At 36.3% G+C, this 22,866-nt stretch overlaps 4 protein-coding genes across 10 annotated transcripts in view; 2 read left to right on the forward strand and 2 right to left on the reverse strand.

The window, feature by feature from the left end:
• Positions 1-4,333, forward strand: part of LOC126824665 (protein ABHD15) — a 69,759-nt gene extending 65,426 nt beyond the window's left edge. The window contains exons 7-10 of one of the 2 annotated variants that reach the window (XM_050553974.2): positions 72-171; positions 1,379-1,444; positions 2,058-2,150; positions 2,953-4,333. In XM_050553974.2, the coding sequence (XP_050409931.1) occupies positions 72-171; positions 1,379-1,444; positions 2,058-2,150; positions 2,953-3,090 (397 nt within the window). In that variant the 3' untranslated portion in view covers positions 3,091-4,333. The remainder of the gene's footprint in view (positions 1-71; positions 172-1,378; positions 1,445-2,057; positions 2,151-2,952) is intronic. The other variant, XM_050553973.2, reaches the window with a different exon arrangement.
• Positions 4,334-5,489: 1,156 nt separating this feature from the next.
• On the reverse strand, positions 5,490-7,973 carry LOC126824472 (protein ABHD15). Of its 3 annotated transcripts, none has more exons than XM_050553705.2 (2): positions 7,823-7,973; positions 5,490-7,395 (listed from the first exon to the last, which is right to left on the reverse strand). In XM_050553705.2, exon 2 carries the CDS (start codon positions 7,390-7,392, stop codon positions 6,220-6,222), a length of 1,173 nt encoding a protein of 390 aa, XP_050409662.1. In that variant the 5' UTR covers positions 7,393-7,395; positions 7,823-7,973; the 3' UTR covers positions 5,490-6,219. The 3 variants fall into 3 exon arrangements, with proteins under 3 accessions (XP_050409662.1, XP_050409661.1, XP_050409663.1); XM_050553704.2 differs by having other exon boundaries at positions 7,795-7,973; XM_050553706.2 differs by lacking the exon at positions 7,823-7,973 and adding an exon at positions 7,638-7,717.
• Positions 7,974-9,564: 1,591 nt separating this feature from the next.
• LOC126823774 (thiosulfate sulfurtransferase) lies at positions 9,565-15,619 on the forward strand. Of its 4 annotated transcripts, none has more exons than XM_050552745.2 (8): positions 9,565-9,721; positions 11,937-12,089; positions 12,959-13,163; positions 13,352-13,447; positions 13,668-13,794; positions 14,313-14,411; positions 14,808-14,932; positions 15,476-15,619. In XM_050552745.2, exons 2-8 carry the CDS (start codon positions 11,965-11,967, stop codon positions 15,536-15,538), a joined length of 840 nt encoding a protein of 279 aa, XP_050408702.1. In that variant the 5' UTR covers positions 9,565-9,721; positions 11,937-11,964; the 3' UTR covers positions 15,539-15,619. The 4 variants fall into 4 exon arrangements, with proteins under 4 accessions (XP_050408702.1, XP_050408704.1, XP_050408703.1 ...); XM_050552747.2 differs by lacking the exon at positions 9,565-9,721 and adding an exon at positions 9,783-9,917; XM_050552746.1 differs by lacking the exon at positions 9,565-9,721 and adding an exon at positions 9,924-10,021.
• Positions 15,620-19,170: 3,551 nt separating this feature from the next.
• Positions 19,171-22,466, reverse strand: LOC126823773 (gamma-tubulin complex component 3 homolog). Its single transcript, XM_050552744.2, has one exon. The coding sequence runs from the start codon at positions 22,220-22,222 to the stop codon at positions 19,508-19,510; it is 2,715 nt and encodes a 904-aa protein (XP_050408701.1). The 5' UTR covers positions 22,223-22,466; the 3' UTR covers positions 19,171-19,507.
• Between the last annotated feature and the right edge of the window lie 400 nt (positions 22,467-22,866).

The raw sequence follows: 22,866 nt of genomic DNA on the forward strand, positions 1-22,866 counted from the left end.
TGGACAAGTATCCTCTTATTGTTAAATGCCACATTTTGTAATTTTGATTCTATAAATCATTTGTGTTTCAGGAGATTAAATGGACCTCATATTTGTGGCGATGCTTTAGATATAGATCCTATACATAATCATATATTAACTGGTTCCTGGAGGAAACACAGAGTTCTACAGGTTAAATTTTACTGCCTTCTTTTATTGTCTAATTTAAAGCTAGGGAAGTCAAATTAAACCATATGTTAGTCCCGAAATGACCTAGTTTATGTAGAGTGAACGTTAAACCCCATTTCTCTCTCTCTCATTATTTCTTTAGACTAGCCTCAAGTGTATGGAAAAACTAGTTATTTCATGATACTGTTTAAATTTGATACTGTCATTTTGTCATAGACTGGACCATGAGAACAGAAATCATATCTCTGGGAGAAGGAGTGATTTCTCGAACATGTTACTTTTCGATGTGACTTGCCAATTCAAGCCACTTCAAAGAGAATATTTTCCTTGCGACATCTTGCAATCGCTACAAATGCCTGTCATCTGTCAGTAAAACAGAATCAACCACTTGGACGGTCCTTAGTTGTAAATTGATAACTTAAAAGCAACAAGAAGTATTAATAATATATGTAAGAGTTGTATACAGTCCTAGAGTTCTTGTTTACCATTCAACAGGGGTATATATTATTCTACAATGTACCTTTTTTTCTTCAATATGACTTCTGTTTTTCCCCCACATCCCTGCACTTTTCTTAGTAGAAAAATATCCTTCCTCATTCACAGCCGACACTACCTGCTCTCCCGACCCCAAATCCAAGTGAGGAATATAGTATTTGGTGTAATAGTGAAAGGATTAAGAAAGAAACAATTTCAAAAAGTCAAAGGGAAAAAAATTTCATTTACCTTTTCTTCCTCACTCTGTACCTTTTTTACCTCAATAGTTATTGGTGCAATGGAATTATATATACCCCTGCCATACGAGAGAGAGAGAGAGACACACACACACATCCTGCTCTTTAACTTTAAGATACATTATGGGAGATTAGATAAAGAGCTCGCAGTTCTCACTATAATAGTTAAAAACTAGATAATGTAAAGGGAATTTGCTGAAAATTTCAGTCAAATTGATCCACTCTGAACCAAGAATTTAGCGATTGAATTTTCGGCCTAGTCTCGGTCATCAGTATTAAAGTCTTCACAATAAAAAACATAGTCTCGATTATCCATTTCATGATTAAATCATGAATGGAAGTCGAACAGCAAATCGGATCCTAATAAGGTAAATATCGCAGGCTAGCGTTGACATCAAGAGTTGATTATGATCTGGATAAATTAATTAATGTCTAATTAATTTGTTTCCTTTTAATCGTTTTATGTTATATGATTATAGATCTGGGATTTTGCTATGGGTGTAAAGATTAAAGATGTACCTCAGGATACTCTCAACGCAAGTCAAGTAAGTTAATTCTAAACCATACCTGTTCAAAATATAAATTCAAACTAACTTGTAAAACAACATCTATGACTGCAACATTAAAATATATTAAATTTAATTGACTTGATCAGTTATTTTGATTGGTAGTGGGGCAATCTTTGCACAATTAAATTTATTGCCCCCCCCCCCCCCCCCGCCTTTCAAAGAAAAGAGGAACTATTAAAATGGATCTGTCCGTCACATTTTTTTGGACACAATAACTCAGCTTCTAATTGAACTAGAATGTTCGAACTTGGTGCAGGTGATTATTAGGTGAATGCCTTGATGGAGTTCGAAGATGAGCATTTTCTGCTTAGGGTAAGCAGAGGTAACTAATTTGATTGGTTGATGCTTTAAAGGACTCAGTTTAGACAGCTTTGTGTACAGGTGGGTGGCTGATTGATCTGAATATCATTTGTAATCAGTGTGTTCCCGAGTTCAATTCTTCAGTTACAGGTATATATGGCAAGCAGTAGGATTGTATGTCTAAGCATTTTGGATTTTCTCCACTTTCCACCAACTTCTAAACAGTCCCAAAATAAGTTAAATGTGTTGAGTATATGTTTATAAACTTCATTTTGTCTCTATTTTGTAGTTATATTGTGCCCAATGGTTAGGTAAAGATAGTATAATATGTGGTGGAACAGATCATAATATGGCTAGAGTTATAGATAGAGGAACACTTAATGTAAGTTATTTTTAAACTATTCATTATTTATATGCTTGTCATAACCTGAGATGTTGCCAGATACTAATTCTGAGCGGGTTCTTTTAAAACTTTAGTGCTTCAGTCCATGTGGTTGTCATCTATCACAATAATAGCAGAGTTACTCCCCTTTGAGTTATTGGAAAGAACAGAGATTTCTGTCCGTTAACAAACATTAAGTTCTACTGTAAAGAAATTCATTTATAATGATGTTGTAAAATAGATATTAGGATGTGGATGCCAATTGCTTCTTAAAATTGTAGCAATTACCAAGGGCTGTCCTCTTACTTCAGCTAAAGTACTTTATTGAAATATTAAGTCAAATTTAGAATCAGAATGAAAACAAATATCTTCTAGATAACTACTGAAAGTCAAATGTCGTATAGATAAATACTGAATGTCATATCTTCTAGATAATTACTGAATACTAGATAATTACTTAATTTCATATCTTCTAGATACTTACTGAATATTTTATCTTCTAGATACTTACTGAATGTTATATCTTATAGATAACTATTGAATGTCAGATATCTTAAAGAAAGCAACTGAATGTCAAATATATTCTAGCTGAAAGTCAAATATCTTATAGATAATTACTGAATACTAGATAATTACTGAATGTCAAATATATTCTAGATAAATACTGAATGTTATATCTTATAGATAACAACCGAATATTAAATATTTGAATTCTAATATACTGATATTTATGAACTAACCAAACATTTTAAAGCCTCAACAGGCCAGAATAAATGAGACCGTCTTATTTTTTTTATTTCAGACTACAGGGCAGCTTGTTGATTTACCACAGGGAGTTTATTGTATAGATAATGACCGAAATGTTCCCAACCCTAAAATAGCCATAGGTACTAATCGACTGATCTTCCTTGTAAAAAGTGAAAAGAAAGCTCCTTCTTAGAACAACATAGTCAGTATTGTATTATATTCAACTATTGTAACCAGAGAAATAGGTCATTAGGTTAATATTCTCTACTGTAAAATTAGACATTTGTTGCTTTCTTTTGTAAAGCAGGCCATTTTGGGACAAAGACTTAAATCTGAGAAAATTACACAATTATAAACTACTTCATTTTCCTTGCTTTCGAATATTACATTCAGATGGGGACTTATATTTCACATATTTCTTAATATATAATAGACTATGTTTTTTACGGAAGGAAGGACATTGTTTTCTTTTCATTTTTACACTTGAGCCAAACACTTTTGCCACTGAGAATAACCATGTCAAAACTAAATGTCAAACATTGTAAAATGCTATGGGTTTTTTTGTGAAAACAATTTGAAAAGGTTTTTAAATATGAAAATAGTGTAATCAAAAGAATTCACACAACTTATACTGTTATAGAAAAGGTGAAATTATTTTGAAATCAAATAGTAAGGTAATTTGTAGTTTTTACACCAATTACCTGAATATAAAATTGCAAATAGCCTATTTTTAAAACATACTTGAACCTGGATGTGAGTTTACCACAGTTCACATAATCTTCATTGAAACATTAAATTTTGTGGCTCACTAAGGGGGTGCTTGATTGTCGTCCAGAATTGCAATCTAGTGACACAGAATTGAGTCCAGTCCCCAAAACTGAGTTAGTTTGAGCAGAATCGTGACATAATGAAGTGTTACAGCAATGGTGATTATTCAGTTTCTGCATGCCTTGTCACCAGATATTCTCATTTTTACTTGATTGACACCTGTTGAGGGATAGGGGGAATTCAATTCTGGCACATTCAATCCAGTATACCCTAAAACACCGACATTTATAATTTGAAGCAATGCTAACTTCAGTTGTTGAGAACCTGAATTGTGTATCGGTCATATTATATTTGTAGATAATCTCTCAATTTAGAAATCAGAATTCTATTAGAAAAGTATATTTCAATGTATTATGCATTTATTGTAAAAGAGCAAACTGCTGATGTTAACATGATAAGTTCCAGATGATATATAAATTTGAATTACTGTAAATTTAATATTGTTGAGCATTTAAAATTTAAAGAATTTGCGTATGCAGTGTTGTATGGAGACTGCCTATAATAAGAGTTGTTATAGAATTGTTAAATTAATGTTATTTTTGTTAACATTCCGTCCTATATTATTTATTATATTGCTTTACTTATAGCATTATTTTTACTTTATAAATAAAAATTTAACAAACAATAATTGAATTGTGTATACTGTATGATAACAAGTAGAGATGTGTGCTGCAGTATTATATATAACATTTCCCTTTACTCTGAATGGAGACATGGTGGCTCAATGGCTTGTTAACCAGGGGGTGCCAGGTTTGAGTCTTGTTATTCAGATGATATAAAAATTGAGGTCCCATATACAAGTTGGCGTGCACATAAAAGAACCCTTTGCGGTTGGATTTTGAATAAGATTAAGCTATAGCACAGCTATCCAAGCGAAATTTCCCTCAAAACACTGCATGGCGCCATAGATACTGATGGCACATTAACCAGGATGATGCAGAAAAGTAGAACCATGAACCCCATTTCATTTGATACTCTCAACTAAAAGCATTTTGTGATAAACTCTACTATGAAAAGGTTTTTAGTTAAAAAAAAACAAAAAAACCCCCATAAATCCAATTTCTCAAAGCAAGAAACTATGTTGAAACACTAAACTTTTTTTTAATTTAATAAGTTATTTTTGGCAGTATTAACCTTTGCCCCCAAGAATTTGTTATAGGGTCTACTTTAATAGATGTAAGAACTTGAATGACAAATGTCTACCTTGTTAAATTTCATTGCATTTCAACACTTTGAATCTGTAAAGGGAATGAAATGATTTATCTCCCTAAGATCTCAGTCCCTTTTGATATTGGCATGTATTGTATCATATCGGACCGTAGCTTCATGGATTATGGCACCAGATTGTACAAAAATATGTTTTTAGCTTGTGATCCCTCTAGAGATCATAATTTTTATCCGATTTAAAAAAACGTTTGAATATATCACCGTTAAACCCTAATGACAGTCAAGTTCAAATTTCGTGAAAATGAAACCTAAACTGCCTGACAAAAAGGCCACTCCCTGTTCGCAAATAGTGTAAAAGTATGTAATACCAAGATTGTGGACCTTCTGGAGGTCGCAATTTTAGCTTGTTTACTTTTTAGCTTGTTCTCTGACCATCTCTTGCAAAATGTGAGCATATCTTGCATGACAACCACTTGTTAAATCTAAAGCACAAGGAAAACTTTTCCTGTCATTGCTCAAAGTGCTTCACCCTGTAATCTATGCCCTACAAAACACAAGAAATTTTCTTGACACATGATGTCACATGATTATCACAATTTTATTAAATAATATAATGAACAAATGAAAATGTAAATGAAATATTAAAACAATAAATAAAATAAATTATCAATAAATTTACCGGTCCAGTTGATGAAAAACAAAATTTTAAACTGTTTTCATAATTAAATGCAATATTTCATTAACACATGATTTCACTATAAAAACACTTAATTGTGCTGAATATAGCATACAAAAATACATTTGCTAACATTGTTCACAATGGCCCATGCATTGTAGGATTTAAATATCTTAAAACCCCAACAATTACCCTTTAATATTTTAACAGTGAAGATATACATGTAATGTAAAGTTGATATCGTTGACTTATGAATAAATAACTTTTAGTAGTGACAATATTTGTCACAAATGGATCAAAGTCCTTGTTTAATATATATAATGTTTATTAGTTCAAATTGTTAGCAATCAGGCAGTAGTCAGTAAGTAGGTGTTATGTCTGTAAGGTGTTAAAACCGTGACTATGGATTGATATACACCACTATTGGTTAGGTTTGTGTATTCAATAGTGATGGGTATTAAAATACATGTAGTCACACTTTTACACTAGAAATTGCATCATTTACACCTTGTTACACACTGTCTAATTTCTGAACACTTTCTTCTATGCATACTAAACATCAATTAAAAGTAATAATCTCTAAAATGCCCAGCTTCATAAGTCAATGGTATCAGATTAACAATGATGTAATGTCCTGATTAGTGTTCAGCATTATTCTGCTTTGTTCTCTGATTTATATTTTAAAATGGTATCAATGTAGTCTAATGCTAATCTGTCAGACCAAGATGTTAAACTCCAACCTTCTAAAAATCCACAGTGACCTCCCTTGTCTGTAGTTACCAACATAAAAGTTTCATTTTCCGGTAGTTTATCAAATGGAATATTTTCTTTAACACAGACTGGATCATCTAGACTACTTATAAGTAACACAGGAACAGTAATCTTCCCAGCGTCTCTCATAGGATTATTTTCTTTCCAGTATTGTAAAGCAGAACTCTGACCTCCAAATTTACTATACACATGGTAATCATATTCAGAGAAAGACCATGAACTTAAAGCAGATGAGTAATTAACAATATGTCCTAGTTTATCTTGGTGCTGTTTCAGTATTTTCTTCAAATTGAACAACAAAATAAATTCATATAATCTGGGCAACTGGTATCCAAATAAACTAACCATATCGTAACCAGGGGATATAGCTACACCAGTTTCCACAATGGCCGAACTAGAATACTCTCCAAGATATGATGACATTAATCCTGATCCTGCACTTGATCCAATAATGGCTAAACGTGCCTGGGGGAATTCCTTGTGGATATGTTCTATTGCTTGTCGTAAATCCAATGTTTCACCAAATCCTTGTAATTTTGGAACTTTTAATTCGGTATTACCGTGTCCTCTCTTATTGAAAACGACAGATCGATATCCCCGAAGATGTGCCTGGTGACAGAATCGACTACAACTATCTAAATCTCCTGTTAAAGTTGGAAGAACAATTATTATCGGAGCGTCTTCAGATAAATTAGGTGTTTCTTCAATCCAGTCAAGAGCAATGTGGCCACCATCGGTTAAATCTATATATTCTCGTCGTGAGGTCAGCTTGACGGGAGAAAGATACGAAGCCAGTATACTTTGTATATGACCATTTGAGAACAAAAACGTTGGCTTACATTGTGTAGATAGAGACTTGCAATTTTCATATACATAACTATTCAGCTGATTCGGGTTATAAAAAAATCCTGCTGTGTATAATTTCTGAGAATTGCGACGTCGTCGACAGTACCACAAAATCATGGTACTAAGGACAATACTACCGGATAAAATATAAACTGGATTGAAAATGTCTGGAAAATCCATCATTATTCTGCTACTAGAAGACTTCATTTACTGAAAAACGAAAAACAAATTATATATAAACTTGAACATTACCTCAATTTATTTTAATTATTTGAACAGGGCTGTTCATTCAGCTTTTTGAGCTATAAGTATCCTTTTCAGTTAAATAAAAGTTACCAGAAATTATCATCAACTTGTGGTTATAATAAGTTATATATAGGAATATAGGGGTCTGATTCTGGTCACAAACGTACTGTCCACAAGAAAAGAAGAGAAGGTAGACAATAATGTACCAGAGTAAAAATTGGTCTTTCTAGAGATGACCTAGTTTGTGTTGAGTGGACGTTAAACCCCATTTCTCTCTCTGAGTCTCTCTCTCTGTGTCCATTTCTAGTTGCCAAAGAGATTTAGTTCCTTTAAAGAAATGAAACGAATGTAATTCAATCATACCTAAATGGTAATGCAATTGCAAACCTACAGTATATATCTCCCACCTAATTCATAACCCTGTGTCGTTTAATCAACCTGCAGTCATCTAAATTTATATGTAACCGGCGTTATCCTTTGTAACCTCTTCTAACATTATCCAACCATCGGTGCATAGTCCATTCTGACCGGTTGGATGAGTAGTCAAGGACACCAAGACGTCAGATACTTTGTTAGTCTCACAGTTTGTATGTTACCAATAAAGTCTTGATGACCTGGACTATAAAAGGGTTCAACGTACATTGGGTCAACAACTTGTACTTTGCAGATGGTTTTATTAGGTATCAAAGTCCTTCTGTGTCATGAGAGGCATTTATTTAGTAAGGGAATAGGCTACCCTTCGAAACGTCGCCAAAATGAATTAGTTCTTCCATTTTTGTGTTATAGTTTATTATCATTCAAAGTCAAATTTAAATCCTTTTTTCTCCATAATATTTTATTTTTGGGAGTAAAAACCGCCCTGCCTTCTATCAGGCCCGTAACTATAGGCGGGGGGGGGGCGCAGGGGGGGGGGCAAAGCCCCCTCTGCAAAAAGTCCCTGTACAGTCTATATAGTCTGGAGCCGCTCTGCTTTGTGCGACAGTTTTAGGGCATTATTTTGTTTCATAAATTTTTCGGGAATAGAAATTTCGTTAAATTTATTGGGCATCGATCATTATTTGTTTCATATAGTGTCTAGCGCCAGCTAGGCTAGAGTGGGCATATAATTTGTTCCATTAAAATTTTGGGAAAGAAATTTCTAGTGTCCGATTGATTGGAGTTATTTTGTAACGATCGACACCTGAGAATCGATTGATTAGTACCCCTAAACAAAAGCGTTAACGTTTCTGATCCTCCCTTTGAGAGATCTGCCCACCAAGCTCAACGCCTTATTTTCGTCATATTCCAGTTGTCAAAAGACCTAGGCGTACGAGCCCAATGAATTTTAAGAAGGTGTGTGTTGGGGGGGGGGGGGTAGAAATGAGATTCCCTAAAAAAAAAAATCCATTTAGTTATCAGTGTCGGTGGTGCCGGTTGCCAGCGATATGTCAAACCGCGAAGCGTTCAGCCATCGGAATTCAGGCAGCTTTTGGGTCACCTAGAAAGAGAAATATTCTTTTTGCTTCATCCGTCTGCCCCAAAGTCCTTTTTTCCGAAAGTTAGAGGTCAACAGCCCCCCCTCCCCCAACGCGAAAGATGGCCATTTTAACCTGACAATATACGATATTTTTTACGCGACATTACATTTTTAATCAGTGTACATAACCATACTGTATATTGGGAGGAAGATGGACATTTTAAACCGACAGTGCGTCATTTTTACGCCACATTGCGACATTTTTAATGAAGTGCTGTCGGGTGAAAATGTATTGTCCGATTAAAATGTGGTGTCGGGTTGTCGCCTTGTGAAGGGCGATACCACGACATCACGACATCCTAATCAGCCAGCATACCTCAGGCCCGTAACTAAGAGGTGCCCCCCCCCCCCGCCCCGTTAAAAAATTGTCGAACATAAAAACAATAGATATACATTGTCCGTCAATTTTACAGCACCCCTGAGAACACCCCCCCCCCCCCTGTTGCTCTGAGCCATACCTGCTAGGGTTTTTTATACCCATGTTTATAGAATTTTCTGTAGCGGCGGACTAGTGCACCCGTGGACTAATGAACCCGTGGATTAGTGCACCCGCGAACTAGTACACCCCTCTCAAGCAAAACACTCCCACGGTCGGCTTGACTTGTCAGGCTTTAATAATTTGTTTTATAGAGGTACATTTTACATATGGATCCCGTTGTATGATATTTGTAGCGGTATATAGACATAACACAATTAAAGACTTATAGATTTCTGGGCAAAGAAAACCTGGCAGTGATTGCCATAAATTCTTGAAGTGTTCTGAAGTGGACTAAGGTAAGGAAATAAATCTTCTATTTTACTGGACCCCGAAACAGTTCTGCACGATTTAATCGCCCCTGGTCTCACTACACTGATCCCGAGGCACATTAAGCTGTCTCATGTATCTCGGATAATACGTCACAGCGATTATTTTTGAGACTAATACGAGAAAGACCGGTGTCGATAGTTTATTATTACTACTTCAATACAGGTAAGACTTTTCTCAGACGCAGATCGATCGACAGGTGAGCTTTGTTGTCACTCGTGGTGTGTAGACGTCCAATGAAAAGTGGGCCATCATCATGTAGCATACAAGTATGTGTCCTTTATCTAGTTTATCATGTCAAAATAAGTGATATATAGACACGTATAAGGTCATGGGCGGGTCTATGAATTCTCCTACAGGTCTGTGATGGGTGAATGCGAACTGTACAAGATCACACGGTCTCGAAGTCGAGTCAAGTTTTGTTTTATTGAAACCAAACGGGTTAGATCTATTTAATAAGAACAACTTCCAAGTTTGGTCAAAGGTCACGAGATGTAAACAGGGCTAGCGCTAATCCTAACGTTAACCCTAACCCTGGGCGTAACCCTAATGTTTACCCTAACCCCAATCTACAATTCGCCAACAAACACGTGCCCAAACCTTATTTAAATCTCAGCTCCTTGACGAAAATTGAGCTGGCCTTAACAAAAAGATTTATCCAACGAAACGGGGCTGTATATATACTGCCGCCTCGGTTCAGTCCAAACCGGGTTAGTGAAGACATGCTGTATTGCTGTATGCTTGGAGAGAAATTTTGCACAGACAACGGCCTATATTCGTTAGATTCCAACTTTTAGGGTTTATTTTACGTGCATGGCAACGTACATTTATACATCCGAACAACTAGAAACTCTCCTGCATGTCTTCTGCTCTGCGGTACACCCACGGGATCGAAACTGGGAGCCACTGTGGCTCCGTTTGTTTTGTTTGTTTGTTTTGTTTGTTTGTTGTTTTTTTCCCCATTGAACACGTTATAAATAAAAGATAACATCACAATGCACAATGATATTTAGGCAGTTTTTAATTTTTTTTAACTATTGATAAAATTGTAAAACACTATTATAAATATCCAGTTTCACTGTAATGTAGGACAGAGAGCCTGGCAAGGAACAGCATCTAGTCGTTGGGATGGGGAGAAAACCCTAGGTCACATTGGCGTGTTCTTAAAATAACCTTACCCATGACAACTGGAATTCTAAATCATATTCATTATCCTGAATGGAGCAGAAGAGTAAGACGCCCACATACGCGTATTACGTCTTGCTCGCGCCTGGCTCAAAATCAAGCTCAACTCCAGGTTACACTTTCATATTATGTAGCTTAATTTTGGACTGCCTTTGTTTACAAATATACCATTTTATAGTCAACTAGTTACAATCCATTATATACTCTTCAAAAAAAAGTAGGGGATATTGAAATGCAAATATGATAAATAGTCATGGACACTTGACATGCTATGAGAGTATGTTCAGAGATGAAGAACTTATCGTCCTAAAAGAACTACTGAGCTGCACATGCGACACGCAATAGCGCCATACACGTGGGAGGGGTTGATTGTCAAATTTGACACCTCAAGGAAGGGTTGATGAAAACTGCCGCGTGCTGGTTTATCCTATCCATGTTTGCTTTCCTAACGGTTCTTGCATAAGATTTACTGTTTAGCGTATCTTTGCTTTAGTGTGTTACGTTTAATTTGCAATGAAACGTCTTCAACATGATGAACGTCTACGTGCTACTGGCATGCTTCAAATGGGTTCTACACAACGAGCAGTAGCCAACATGCTTAATGTGCCACAGGCTGTGATCAGCAGACTGTGGAACCGGTACCAACAAACACACAATGTTAGTTTAAACAATATTTTATTCATTTGAAAAGGCATTTCCGCAGTTTTGTATTGTTTCTGAATAACCCCTACTTTTTTTTAAGAGTATAATTTAAGCAGAGCCAATTGCATCTAAATAAACAAAAAAATCAACAATATCTGTTCCACTGCAAACGTTTAACTGTCTCCTTTAAACGTTATAATCCAAGTAAGTCACACTGAATCATTATAGTTTCAACAGTGATCAAAGTTTATCTTCAGAAATTTAGATTTACGACCCAGTGTGTATTATAAACTCCACACCTTTAGAACTCAGGAATAACCTAGATTGAACGTAAAGAAGAGTTTGGTGTCTTTATAGTGTTTGAACAAATACATTTTAAGAAGAAATGGCTAAAAGTTTGATAAACTGTGAAGATTTGTATAAGGAGATAAATGCTGGTTTACCTAAAGACACAGTGATAGTGGATGTCTCATGGTCCAGTAAAAAGAATTGCTATGATGACTACTTGAAGTAAGTTAAAGGCCCAATATGCTCGGCGAAGGGTAAATATAGAGCTTTAAGTTATACGGTCATTTAAATGGGGGGGGGGGGAGTCGCTACCTCAGTATCATCCACAGTCTTCGACATTGCTATCACGACTTATTCAAACTTATTGGTCAATTAAAATCAACATTTATGCTGTTGTCTTACCGTGAAGAGATGGGCTTCTGATATTCAATATTTAAGACAAAACGAAATATTTAAATTGGCACACGAATCGCGTGTCAGAATGCTTTCGGGTCCCATTTGTAATGAAGCGACTCGATGAAGGGGCTAAACATATACAAGAGTATACTACCTGTGTAGACTGGAATAACCAGACACCAAAGTCGACTGCCTTTCAATTTGGACTCTTAGCGTATTTCGCCGAACATTACAGTAAAATTAGAAACGACTGAATGTAAATCAGTTTACAGACATTCAGATTACATTATTAAATGCGTTGCGACCCATTTGTGTCTATTTCTAGTTGCCAAAAAATAGAGATTTAGCTCCTTTAGTGTTTACATTGCTTTCTATTGATTTCAATTTATGTATCTTATAGACACATAAAACAATGCCAATTGTGTTATCATTTTGATGATTGGAGGTACGTGACTTAAAAAAAAACCACCATAAAATAGCATATGAAGAACGAAACAGTATGCATTTTTCAGGAAGACAAAAGCCCAAACTAGTTCTTTTTTGACTGCTGCCATTTCCGAAACTTCGTTTTGATTTTTCCAAAGAGCACTCGGGATGATGGATGCGAATGACATTCTTTCCGAGAATGACATTTTTTATCGTAAGATATTAGTGTTTTGGTAACTTAGTTTAAAAAATTTAAATTTATTTATTAGGTGTCACATTCCCGGAGCAGTTTTTGTTAATATCCTGGAGGAATCCGAAAATACAGATCTATATCCAAGAAACATTCCAAGATCTGACGTTTTTGAGAGAAATGTTCGACAAGCAGGAATAAATGACAACTCCCGGGTCATTCTTTATAGTGAATCTGATAATTATGGCTTCTTTACTTCTTGTAGAGCTTGGTGGACATTCATGGTACTATATTCTTTCTTTGAATTGTATATAGAAATAACATTGGCTTGGCAATTTGATGAATCAATTCAAGACTTCACATTCCTCATGTTATGCTAGAGCATGCATATTTAACGATGACTTTTATCAAAACTATTTCACTATAGTTTAACATAGAAACTTGATATTAACATTTTAATTATATATTAAAGGTTTATGGTCATTCCAATGTTTCTGTTCTAAATGGCGGGCTTCCGAAATGGAAATCTCTTGGTTATCCTGTTAGCAGTGATGTTGTTGAAATATCGGTATGTAGACTTTTCTCACTAACACAAAACTTATTATTAGACAAAACCCGATAACTGCTATTTTATACTCTGTGGAATCCGGAGAAGGCGAATTTCAATTGACGTACAATGGCGTCGCCGCAAACTTCTATTCAGACTATTAGTTGGCTTTTCTGGTTCAAACATTTATTTTGTCTTCAGAAGTGGGTCGAAAACTACTACATACCTGTATTTATTCCAGCCTGGTTCGTTCACTGCTAAATGGACACCCACACACTACAAAAAATTTGAAGAAGTGGTAAAGAATGTAGAACAAGGAGAGTTTCAAGTTTGTGATACAAGGCCTTCAGGAGCATATCTCGGACAAGGTTTGTTGTGTCTCTAACGATAAAGCATCTCGGGACAACAATCCTCTCTTCCCAACACATTGAGAACCTACTTAAATGAAGGTTTAAGATACATCATTTATATTTAAAGTCTAGTCGATGAAATTTCAGAATTATACATCGTGCTATGGGGGAAAGCGGCACAACGGCTCTTATTTCCAATTCAAACTGTCACATTCCCTTTAACGCACAAGCTATAATGTGCACACAGGACCTTGGTTTTACGTCCCATCCGAAAGACTATACCTTATCCCTTGCTAGATCCTTCTTTCCGCCCCACTGACAAGGGTGGGGGGGGCACGCCGTAAAATCACGATGAACTTTCCCGCCCAACACCAGGATCGTATACGGGACCTCCAGGTTAGCGAGCCACCGCGCTCCCAAATTTCAATTAACATCTTCCCAGAGACAAAATAGGCAGTTCGCAAGTTTAACTTCAGTCTGAATTATTTATTAGTAATATAATAAAAAAAATTTGAGGCTATTTATTTTATTTTCAGATTCACCTGGTCATATTCCTGGTGCTTTTAATCTTAATTATGGTCAATTAATGGACACAGCCAATCAGACGTTATTGTCTCCAGATAAAATTAAAAAAGGTGAATTATAAAACAAGATATTTCCAATCCAATCTATTTTCAGCAACATTCTCCGGCGTATTTGGAATATGCGTTTTATGCTTGTCCTAATGTCGTATAGAGAGTATAAATAAATTTAGAATATTATTATTATTATTATTGTTCGATTTATATAGCGCTTCATTACACGTGACCCCCCCCACACTTTAACTTGCATGGATCGCCATATAGTCCCCATTTTCTTTACTTTATTCAATATATTATATTATAAGCATGATGGCGAATGTTAACATCATTATCCATTTTTGAATCAATTTATTTTTATGGATCGGCATGATCGACATCATCACTAATCTAGCTATTCATCTTGAAGCTTTCTCTAGATTATATTAAAATTATAGCGATCGTTCATTTCAGTTTTTGCTAACGCAGGAGTAGATTTGAGCCGACCATTGGTAACCCACTGTAATAGTGGAATGTCATCCTGCTCAGTTGCTTTTGCTGCTAGGCTGTGTGGGTCGGAAGACGTTTCTGTGTTCCATGTAAATATAACTTTAAATAGCTTTTTCATATGAGCGTAACCTATCTGGATGAAAATGCCCAAAAGATGTAAGAATTGCACACAATTACACAAATTTTGGGGGGAAAGAAAATGTCGCTTGTCTAATGTCTATGGTATGGATAACTCCTCTTTAGCGCAAAAGTTACGAGTGAACATTTTATACTCGCTATCCCCTTAAGTCACTTTTGATATGATATAGGATACTTTTATATCCCAAACTCTCCGTACTAAATTATTGATTGCGCCAACGACAATGCTATATAATTATGGTAAGATAAATGGATTTGTTTTGCTTTATTTAACATGTTCAGATACGACGGAAAACTGATTTCCCGTGTACACATTGGCGTGCACGTATAAGAACCCTTGACAGTTGGAATTCGAAATAAGAAAATGCCATAGTGATGATATCTGGTCAAAATTTTCCCCGTAGCACATTGCAAGGCGTATTTCCGTCTTCACTAGACCAGTCGGTACGAAAAAGTAGGGCGTTGATTGACCCCCATTTTATTATTTATTTCAGGGTGGATTTACAGAGTGGAAAGCCAAAGCTGGTCCTGAACTACTGACAAAGGAAACTGCATAAACAACTGACTATTATTGAAAATGGAATGGAGTCTATAATTATATACAAAAAAAAAAAAATAAATTAAGGTTCCTTCATTTAGATCGCTGTTACATACTGTATGGTCAAATGTCATATTTTCGATCCCAGGCTTGTGATAACCAGTATAGAGATGTCTGCCTAACATCGTATTTTTGTATGTTTTTTTCCCCCGCTGCCACAAGTAAATTAAAGAAATAAGATATATTGTCATATGTTAGTCCTAAAATAACATAGCTTGTGTTGAGTGGCCGAAGTCCTGTACCAGTTATTTGACCCCTGTGGTTATTGTACGTCCTACTTGCAGTGTTTCGCTCCGCTATAATGTGGTTTTTGGCATTTATTTTTCCCATTACATTTTCAATTTTTTAAGATTTCTTGGAAAAACTTGCGGAGATTCAGAACTATTATTGAATTGTGATTAAATAGAGACTGTCCGAACTACTTACCTTCTCGTTGTCGCATGCATCGTTGTCTGGCAACCTATTTCATATAATAGGAATTTGTGTCTTTGTGTCAGTCCATTAACCTGATTAATGGGGGTGGGGCTGCTTAAAAAGCACCACGGCCCCTTCTAGTTCTAACTAAATTCAGAGAACGTATTTAATTGGTTACCGGTTGGTTTCGTGAAACTAATACTTACTACCGCCCGGAGGCAAATGGCTAATCTATTAACAAAGTATTTTTGTCATGGTATTAAAATTCTAGCTTATGTCTGTGAAATATCAAATTTTCAACAGCTTAATCCACGCTTAAAGTTAGTTATTTAAAATTTAATTCAAAGAACAAAATAGTCTCCAGGCTTGGAATCGATCGGGTTTAAATGGGACACATCAAAAGATTGAGGCCAAGATTATAGGTAGGTGACGTTGGCTTTTGAATTATCCCGTTTATATCATGGCAGAGGATTCCGCATGTTGACAAATTTTATTTCATCATACCTTTATACAGGGGCGTAAATGTGGGGGGGGGGCGGTACACCCCCCAGGAGAAAAAAATAGTCGGTCGCAAAATCAGTGCAGTCGGTCGCAAAATAAGAGCAGTCGCAAAATCAGTGCAGTCGGTCGCAAAATAAAACAGTCGGTGTCAAAATAAGTGCTGACTGCACACGTCACGCTACTCACGCAAAACTTTAGTATAAAATAACCTTGTCAACTTAATGTGTTTCACTCTTATTCTGTTGTGAGTATGTAGGTCTAAGAACAAAATTTCCCCCAGGGAGAAAAATAGTCGGTCTCAAAATAAGTGCAGTTACTGCAGTCGGTCTCAAAATTATGCATCGCCGTCTTAATGAATTAATGAGGTAAACAAATAATGCCAGAATAGATCTCAAAGTCGGTCGCAAAATCAGTGCAGTCGGTCGTAAGATATGAGCAGTCGGTATCAAAATAAATGCTCACTGCACACGTCACTCTACTCACGCAAGACTTTAGTATAAAATAACCTTGTCGACTTATCATGTTTGAAAAAAATGTTTTTCAACCCATGGCAGAAAAATAGTCGGTCTCAAAAAAAAAAGTGCTCACCGCAGTCGGTCTCAGACTAAATGAATTAATGGGGTGTTTTCTGACCATCAGAATTCTGCAAAATCTCTCCACAAAGTCCAGGGCATTTCAGAGACCAAGTAAGCGCCCCATTGAGGTAATGTGCCCTCAGGCCCAGTCCCCAAAATTAAAAGCCCAGTTACATATCGGCGCTCAATTCCATTATGCCATCATTCTTCAACTCCTTCTCTGACTTTTACTATCTCATCACTATCATATTCACAGTTACAGTGAATCGCCCAGTTAGTAGTACCACTAGTGAGTGAGTCGTGGGTCAAAAGACTGTAGAATTATTAGTTCTACTCTCACAAAACAGGCGACATTGACAGATAGGCCTCAAGATTCTGTCCCATTTCTTATCCTCTCGTTAACGAGAATTTGGATCCATTTGCCATGACATTGACTAAAATTGTCAGGCCCAGTCCCAAAAATTAAAAGCTCGGTTACACATCTCAAATTTTTTCGCGCCTGCGGCGCTCGATTCCATTATAACATCATTCTTCCACTCCTCTGTTGTCTTATACTGTCTCAGCACTATCATATTCACGGTGATACTGAACTGCCTAGTTATGTTAGTAGTACCACTGGCACTGGTGTATGGGTCGTGGGGCGTCAGACTATACAAAAGTTCTGTCAACTCTTGCAAAACAGGCAGAATTGACAGGGCCAATCTCGAGATTTTGTCAAATTGACTCACATTTCTGGCCCCCTCGTCCACAAGAATTTCTCCCAGCAATGACCTCAAATGCCAAGATATTGACTCAATTTTTCAAAATTTTCTCAGGTTGCTCAGTGTTATAGGCACAATCATATATGACATAAACTTTATGTCAACTTAAATAAAACTGCTTTCCAGCGAGACAACGATCGGCAAACAACTATATAATTATACAATACCATCTATGTTCTACCGGGACGCTTAATGTTATAGCCAGTATTTTGCTGACATTCATTGTGGGGTGGGATTGTGGCTGAGGTGGCGCCCTAGATTTGCCCCCCCCCCACCCACCCCTATCTAGATCCGCTACTTCACATGGCCCCTACAAAACTCGCACCTGTGGTGCTCGGTTCCTGATTGCGTCACTCGTACTAGGGGTATGGGCATCAGTCGGTCGCATTTTCGCTAAACACCCCCCCCCCTCAAACAAAATCATTATGTACGCCCCTGCCTTTATAAATATTGATAGGAATTAATTATTTTAAGACTGATAATCCTTTCAGAGATTCAACTTTCTCAATATTGTAGTTTGCTCAATAGATCAAATGACATTCAGGCTTTAATTGACAAGACCTCTTTGATTCTGGGTGGGTTTTTTTTTTTGTTTTTTGGGTTGTTTTTTTTTAAAGAAACCTTCGGACATGCGTCTTTCCTCTCGTAAGGTGAACAGATAGAGAAATGGGGGTTTACAGTCCACTCGACACACACTAGGTCATATCAGGACTAGCATAATTATGGTTTGATTTTATTTCAAACCTTCGCCTGCGTGTAGGGATTTTTTTTTTTTTTTTGGCAGTGGGAGGACGGGCGATCTTACTCCTTGTCACGTACAAGCTGTAAAACGAAACCACGCCACTTTACTCAATATCAGACCAGAAAATATGATCTAACTCTAAGGGGTACCCATTAAGACCCCCACTCCATCATCATAAGCTGAACAACATATTATAAACGGAACGTCTAATTGAACTCATAGACCAGTGGGAATCTCGGGGTCCTCTTACGATAACATTTTAAAAGATCGCTGTGCGAAGGTTTATTTCTGGCACATATCCCAAACACTCCCAGGATAACAAGTGAATTTCTTTCTTTATTCTATTGGGGGTGGGGGTGGGGTGTCACTGGAATTTTAACAATTTCAAGCAGATCGGATAACTTGTGTAGCTAGAGCATTCATGGTATGGTAGAATACCAATTGACAATACAGGGGGAATAACTTTAACAGTAACTGTTGAAACCTGATACTAGTATAGTGGTCTTGGTTCTCTAACAAATACCCGGTACATAGAGATGAATTGATGGACCAATTGTTAATATATCCAGCTGTTCAGGCCCATAAAAGAAACGAATCATAGGTTTTAAGATGTTTATCCATTAATAAATGCAATCAACAATGTCTCTTGACATGCTAGGGTAAACTGAGACCAACCATAACTTAAAAATCACAGATTGTTTGGGGTTTTTTTTTTTTTTACAAATTGTTGACATGGCCATCCATCTTTTGATTTGAATATTTTTTTCTCATAATAAGTTTGATAAAATTTTTAAATAAATAATTTCATTACAACATATTTAGTTCACTTTCCATGGTTTATACAATTTTAAGATGTCTAGTTGATTGCTGGAGAAAAGTCATTTCATATATAAAACAGTTCAGCATTATTAAGACATGTTATAAGATTGATTTGTTTATTTTGTTACTTTTTTTGTCCTCTGATACATTAAAGGACTATTAAATTGTTCAGGAGCGCGGGCCTTGTAATTTTCATTAAAATCTAGACGGAAACTTAAGAAACGCAGGTTTACATCAGGATGGCATGTTAACATAACAAGAAATTGTTGCACCATATCTTGATAAGACTGAGACAATACAGTTAATTGAGCCCAAGTTGATGGAATAACCGTGTTGAGAAATTCTTCCTTTCTTTTCTGTTCTTCAACCACTTCAACTTCTGTAACAGCCCAATCTCCCTCCTCCGTATGTTTTTCTTTCATTTTTTCAAATTTATCACGGAATGCCACTTCTAGTTCAGCTGACTCGTAAAACTGATGCTGAGCAGTTTGAAACTGAATAATCAAATCAAAAATTGTTCGTAATTGAGTCAAAATGGCTCGTGATTTTTCATCTAACAAACATCGAGATATAACTGTATCTTGAAATACTTGATGGGCTGCAATGATGTGATCTAAATCTTCAGCCCCATGTACCTTAGTTAACAGCTCATCCCACGAACATTCTAAAACCTCAAAGTTTATGTAATATTGAACTTGCTGTATAAAATGCACCATCTCGGCACCTAGAATATGACATTGATGTAATATTTTATTTAATTCAGGAATTGATTTTAATGATTTAGCATATGAAATCTGATTTTTCCATATCATAGCCAATATATATTCCATGCGCTTTGCTCTCCATAAAAAGTTAAATACTCTCAAATACAATATCATACTCTCTGGAGTAAAAACTGTTTTGATTGGACCATCAACATGATAATCAAGGCTAAACACATCCCATCCAGTATCTCCTGGGGATACCTCAAGTAAACGAACATCCAGTCTCTTTAATGTGTCAGAATCATCATATTGGGCATTTGTGGCTCTAATGGCCATTTCTAATATTCCTGTCAAATTATGAAGATACAAATTACTAGCAGGTTTAGCAAGATCCTCTTCCAACAAGTCCATCAAATGTCGGATAAAATCCCCTTGTCCTAAGAGAAGATATCTTCTCATAGCTTTTAGATGGTCCAGAAATTTATATTTTGAATGGAAAACATCAAGAAGATTTCTGCTGGTTTCTTTATAAACTGTGTCAATCATTTGTTGAAAAGCACTATTAACGTCTTGGGTAAACATTGTCTCTGCTTGCGATATATCTAAATCCATCGCTGCCTCTCTGCCGGTCGTAGCTGTTCTGTCTTCACAGACTTGTCGCAAGAAGTTGATGGATTTCCCTGTTAAAAGAATACGTCGAGCTTGTTCAATGGATAAACAAGTTGGTATCATAGTTTTACGCAAACTATATTTATCATTCCACAACTTATCATTATTAACAGTTGGATCGGATGCAACAAAAAACTCATGGTAGGTATCTTCTAATTCCCCGTCATATATCCAGCGAACTAGAGTTGCATAAATGGGTTGGAAAACCATAGTTAATGTGTGCCTTATTAGTGACCTCACATAAGGATCTCCATGTTGCATGTAAGAATAAATAGCAGATGCTAAAGCACCACCTTTTTTTCCTTTACAAACATCAACTAAAGCCGCTAAAACCTTCAGTCTTACTAAAGGATCGAAAGTCCACACAGCTAAACGACGTAATGTTAGTCCACCATTTACATGCCCAATGCCTTGATCAAATTCATGCTGTACTTGTGCTTCCATAACAGTAATAAATCTGTAATATTCAGCTAATTCTTGATGTAAGGCAGCACAGAAACTTTGTCCCACTAAGCCAAAAGCCTTGTCAGAACTCCAAGATGTGATATAACTTTTAATTTTGTTATACAGCCAACCACATTCAGTTAGTTTGCTAATAAGCTGTCGTACTGCTTTGGGTATTCCCGCTTGGTATTCAATCCTGTAACCATCTTTAGCACTATTGAACTTGATCCATTGTCCTTCTATCCCTTGGAAAGCAAACATTAAATCTTTCAATAATTCATTTTCCGGAATTTCAAACGATGTATTCTCCTTATCACGAGAAGCCGGTGTTTTAGTTGACACAACAGTACCCAGTGTTCTGGGAACTACTGCCGATTCAAAGTTTTTATTTGTGATAGTTTGAGATTTTGTTCCAACAGTTTGTCTCTGGTTGATTTTGTCTTCATGTCTATTATTTTGAACAGATACAACAGCATTGCCTGGGATGAAGCTCTGTGCAACTGGTGTTGTACTATTGGTAAGGCCACTGTTTATACTGCTTATTCCACTACTACCACCACTTAGTATTGTGCTACCAGATAAAGTAAGATTATTTGCTCTAATAGTAGGGTGAAAGGGAGTGGACGTGGCATACGCTGGTAAACCTTTGTTAAATATGGAACTGTCGAATGAAGGGGCTGGTTGTCTTTTAATGCCAGTATCACTTAATGTCATTAATAAATGTAACACTGCCCATCTGTTATGTAAAACACCCTGAGCTTTAAGTTTTCTATGCAGCTCAGAAAATATAGCAGCATCCTTTTCTCTCCCTTTCCTAGCCAATTGTCTCTTTATTTTCTCACTGACTTGAAATTCATCAGTTTCGATTGCTGGGGCAAATTTACTGCTTATAATACGCAGAGACAGCTGATAATAAGGTAAAACGGCGTCATCTGGCAGTCCTGTTATTTTACAACAAAGCTTTTGAAGGATTGCTGACGGGGAGGTGACGGCATAATCTCCCTGTGATGCCATAACGCTCTTATTAAAACTGTTTCTAACTTATAACACCACGATTCCCATGTCAGTTGACATGTTTACCTCGGTTCCCGCGCTCGACCATACCGGTCAAAATGTTAGACAAGAATTTGATTGGATAAAACGGTATAGTTTATTACGAAACTTGCGCTAAGATTTTACTAATACTATAACTATATCATTTCATGTTGTGGAAACATTGTGTAACAGACATCAAATTTTTTTGCCCCATAATTATATAACTGGAATAAAGTTCTTGCGGGGATAATATGTTCTCGATTAACCAGATACGTAAGAAGGTAGCAACCACAGATGTGAGGAAACTGTTCCATTTGAAGTGTGACTGATCCTCGCGCATGCCCAGAATCGCTCCGCTCTGCTCATTTCGAACTCAGTACGAGTAACGTGGGTACAGGAGTTATGACGTAATAACAGGTGCCCGGTCATCTATTCTTCTATATATTTTATTTATGATTTTAATATACAATGTATCAATATCCACCTAGTGCAAGCGCAAAAACTCTGCCCCTGACCAAAATCCCGATGGATGGTGCAGAAAAATAGGACGTTATTCGTTAATCCAATTTCATTTTCAAAATCTACAAACAGAAAAATTGCAATTAGGCCTAATTCTTAATGAA

The sequence above is a fragment of the Patella vulgata genome, chromosome 6 (assembly GCF_932274485.2).
Source record: "Patella vulgata chromosome 6, xgPatVulg1.2, whole genome shotgun sequence".
Classification (NCBI taxonomy): Eukaryota; Metazoa; Mollusca; class Gastropoda; family Patellidae; genus Patella; species Patella vulgata.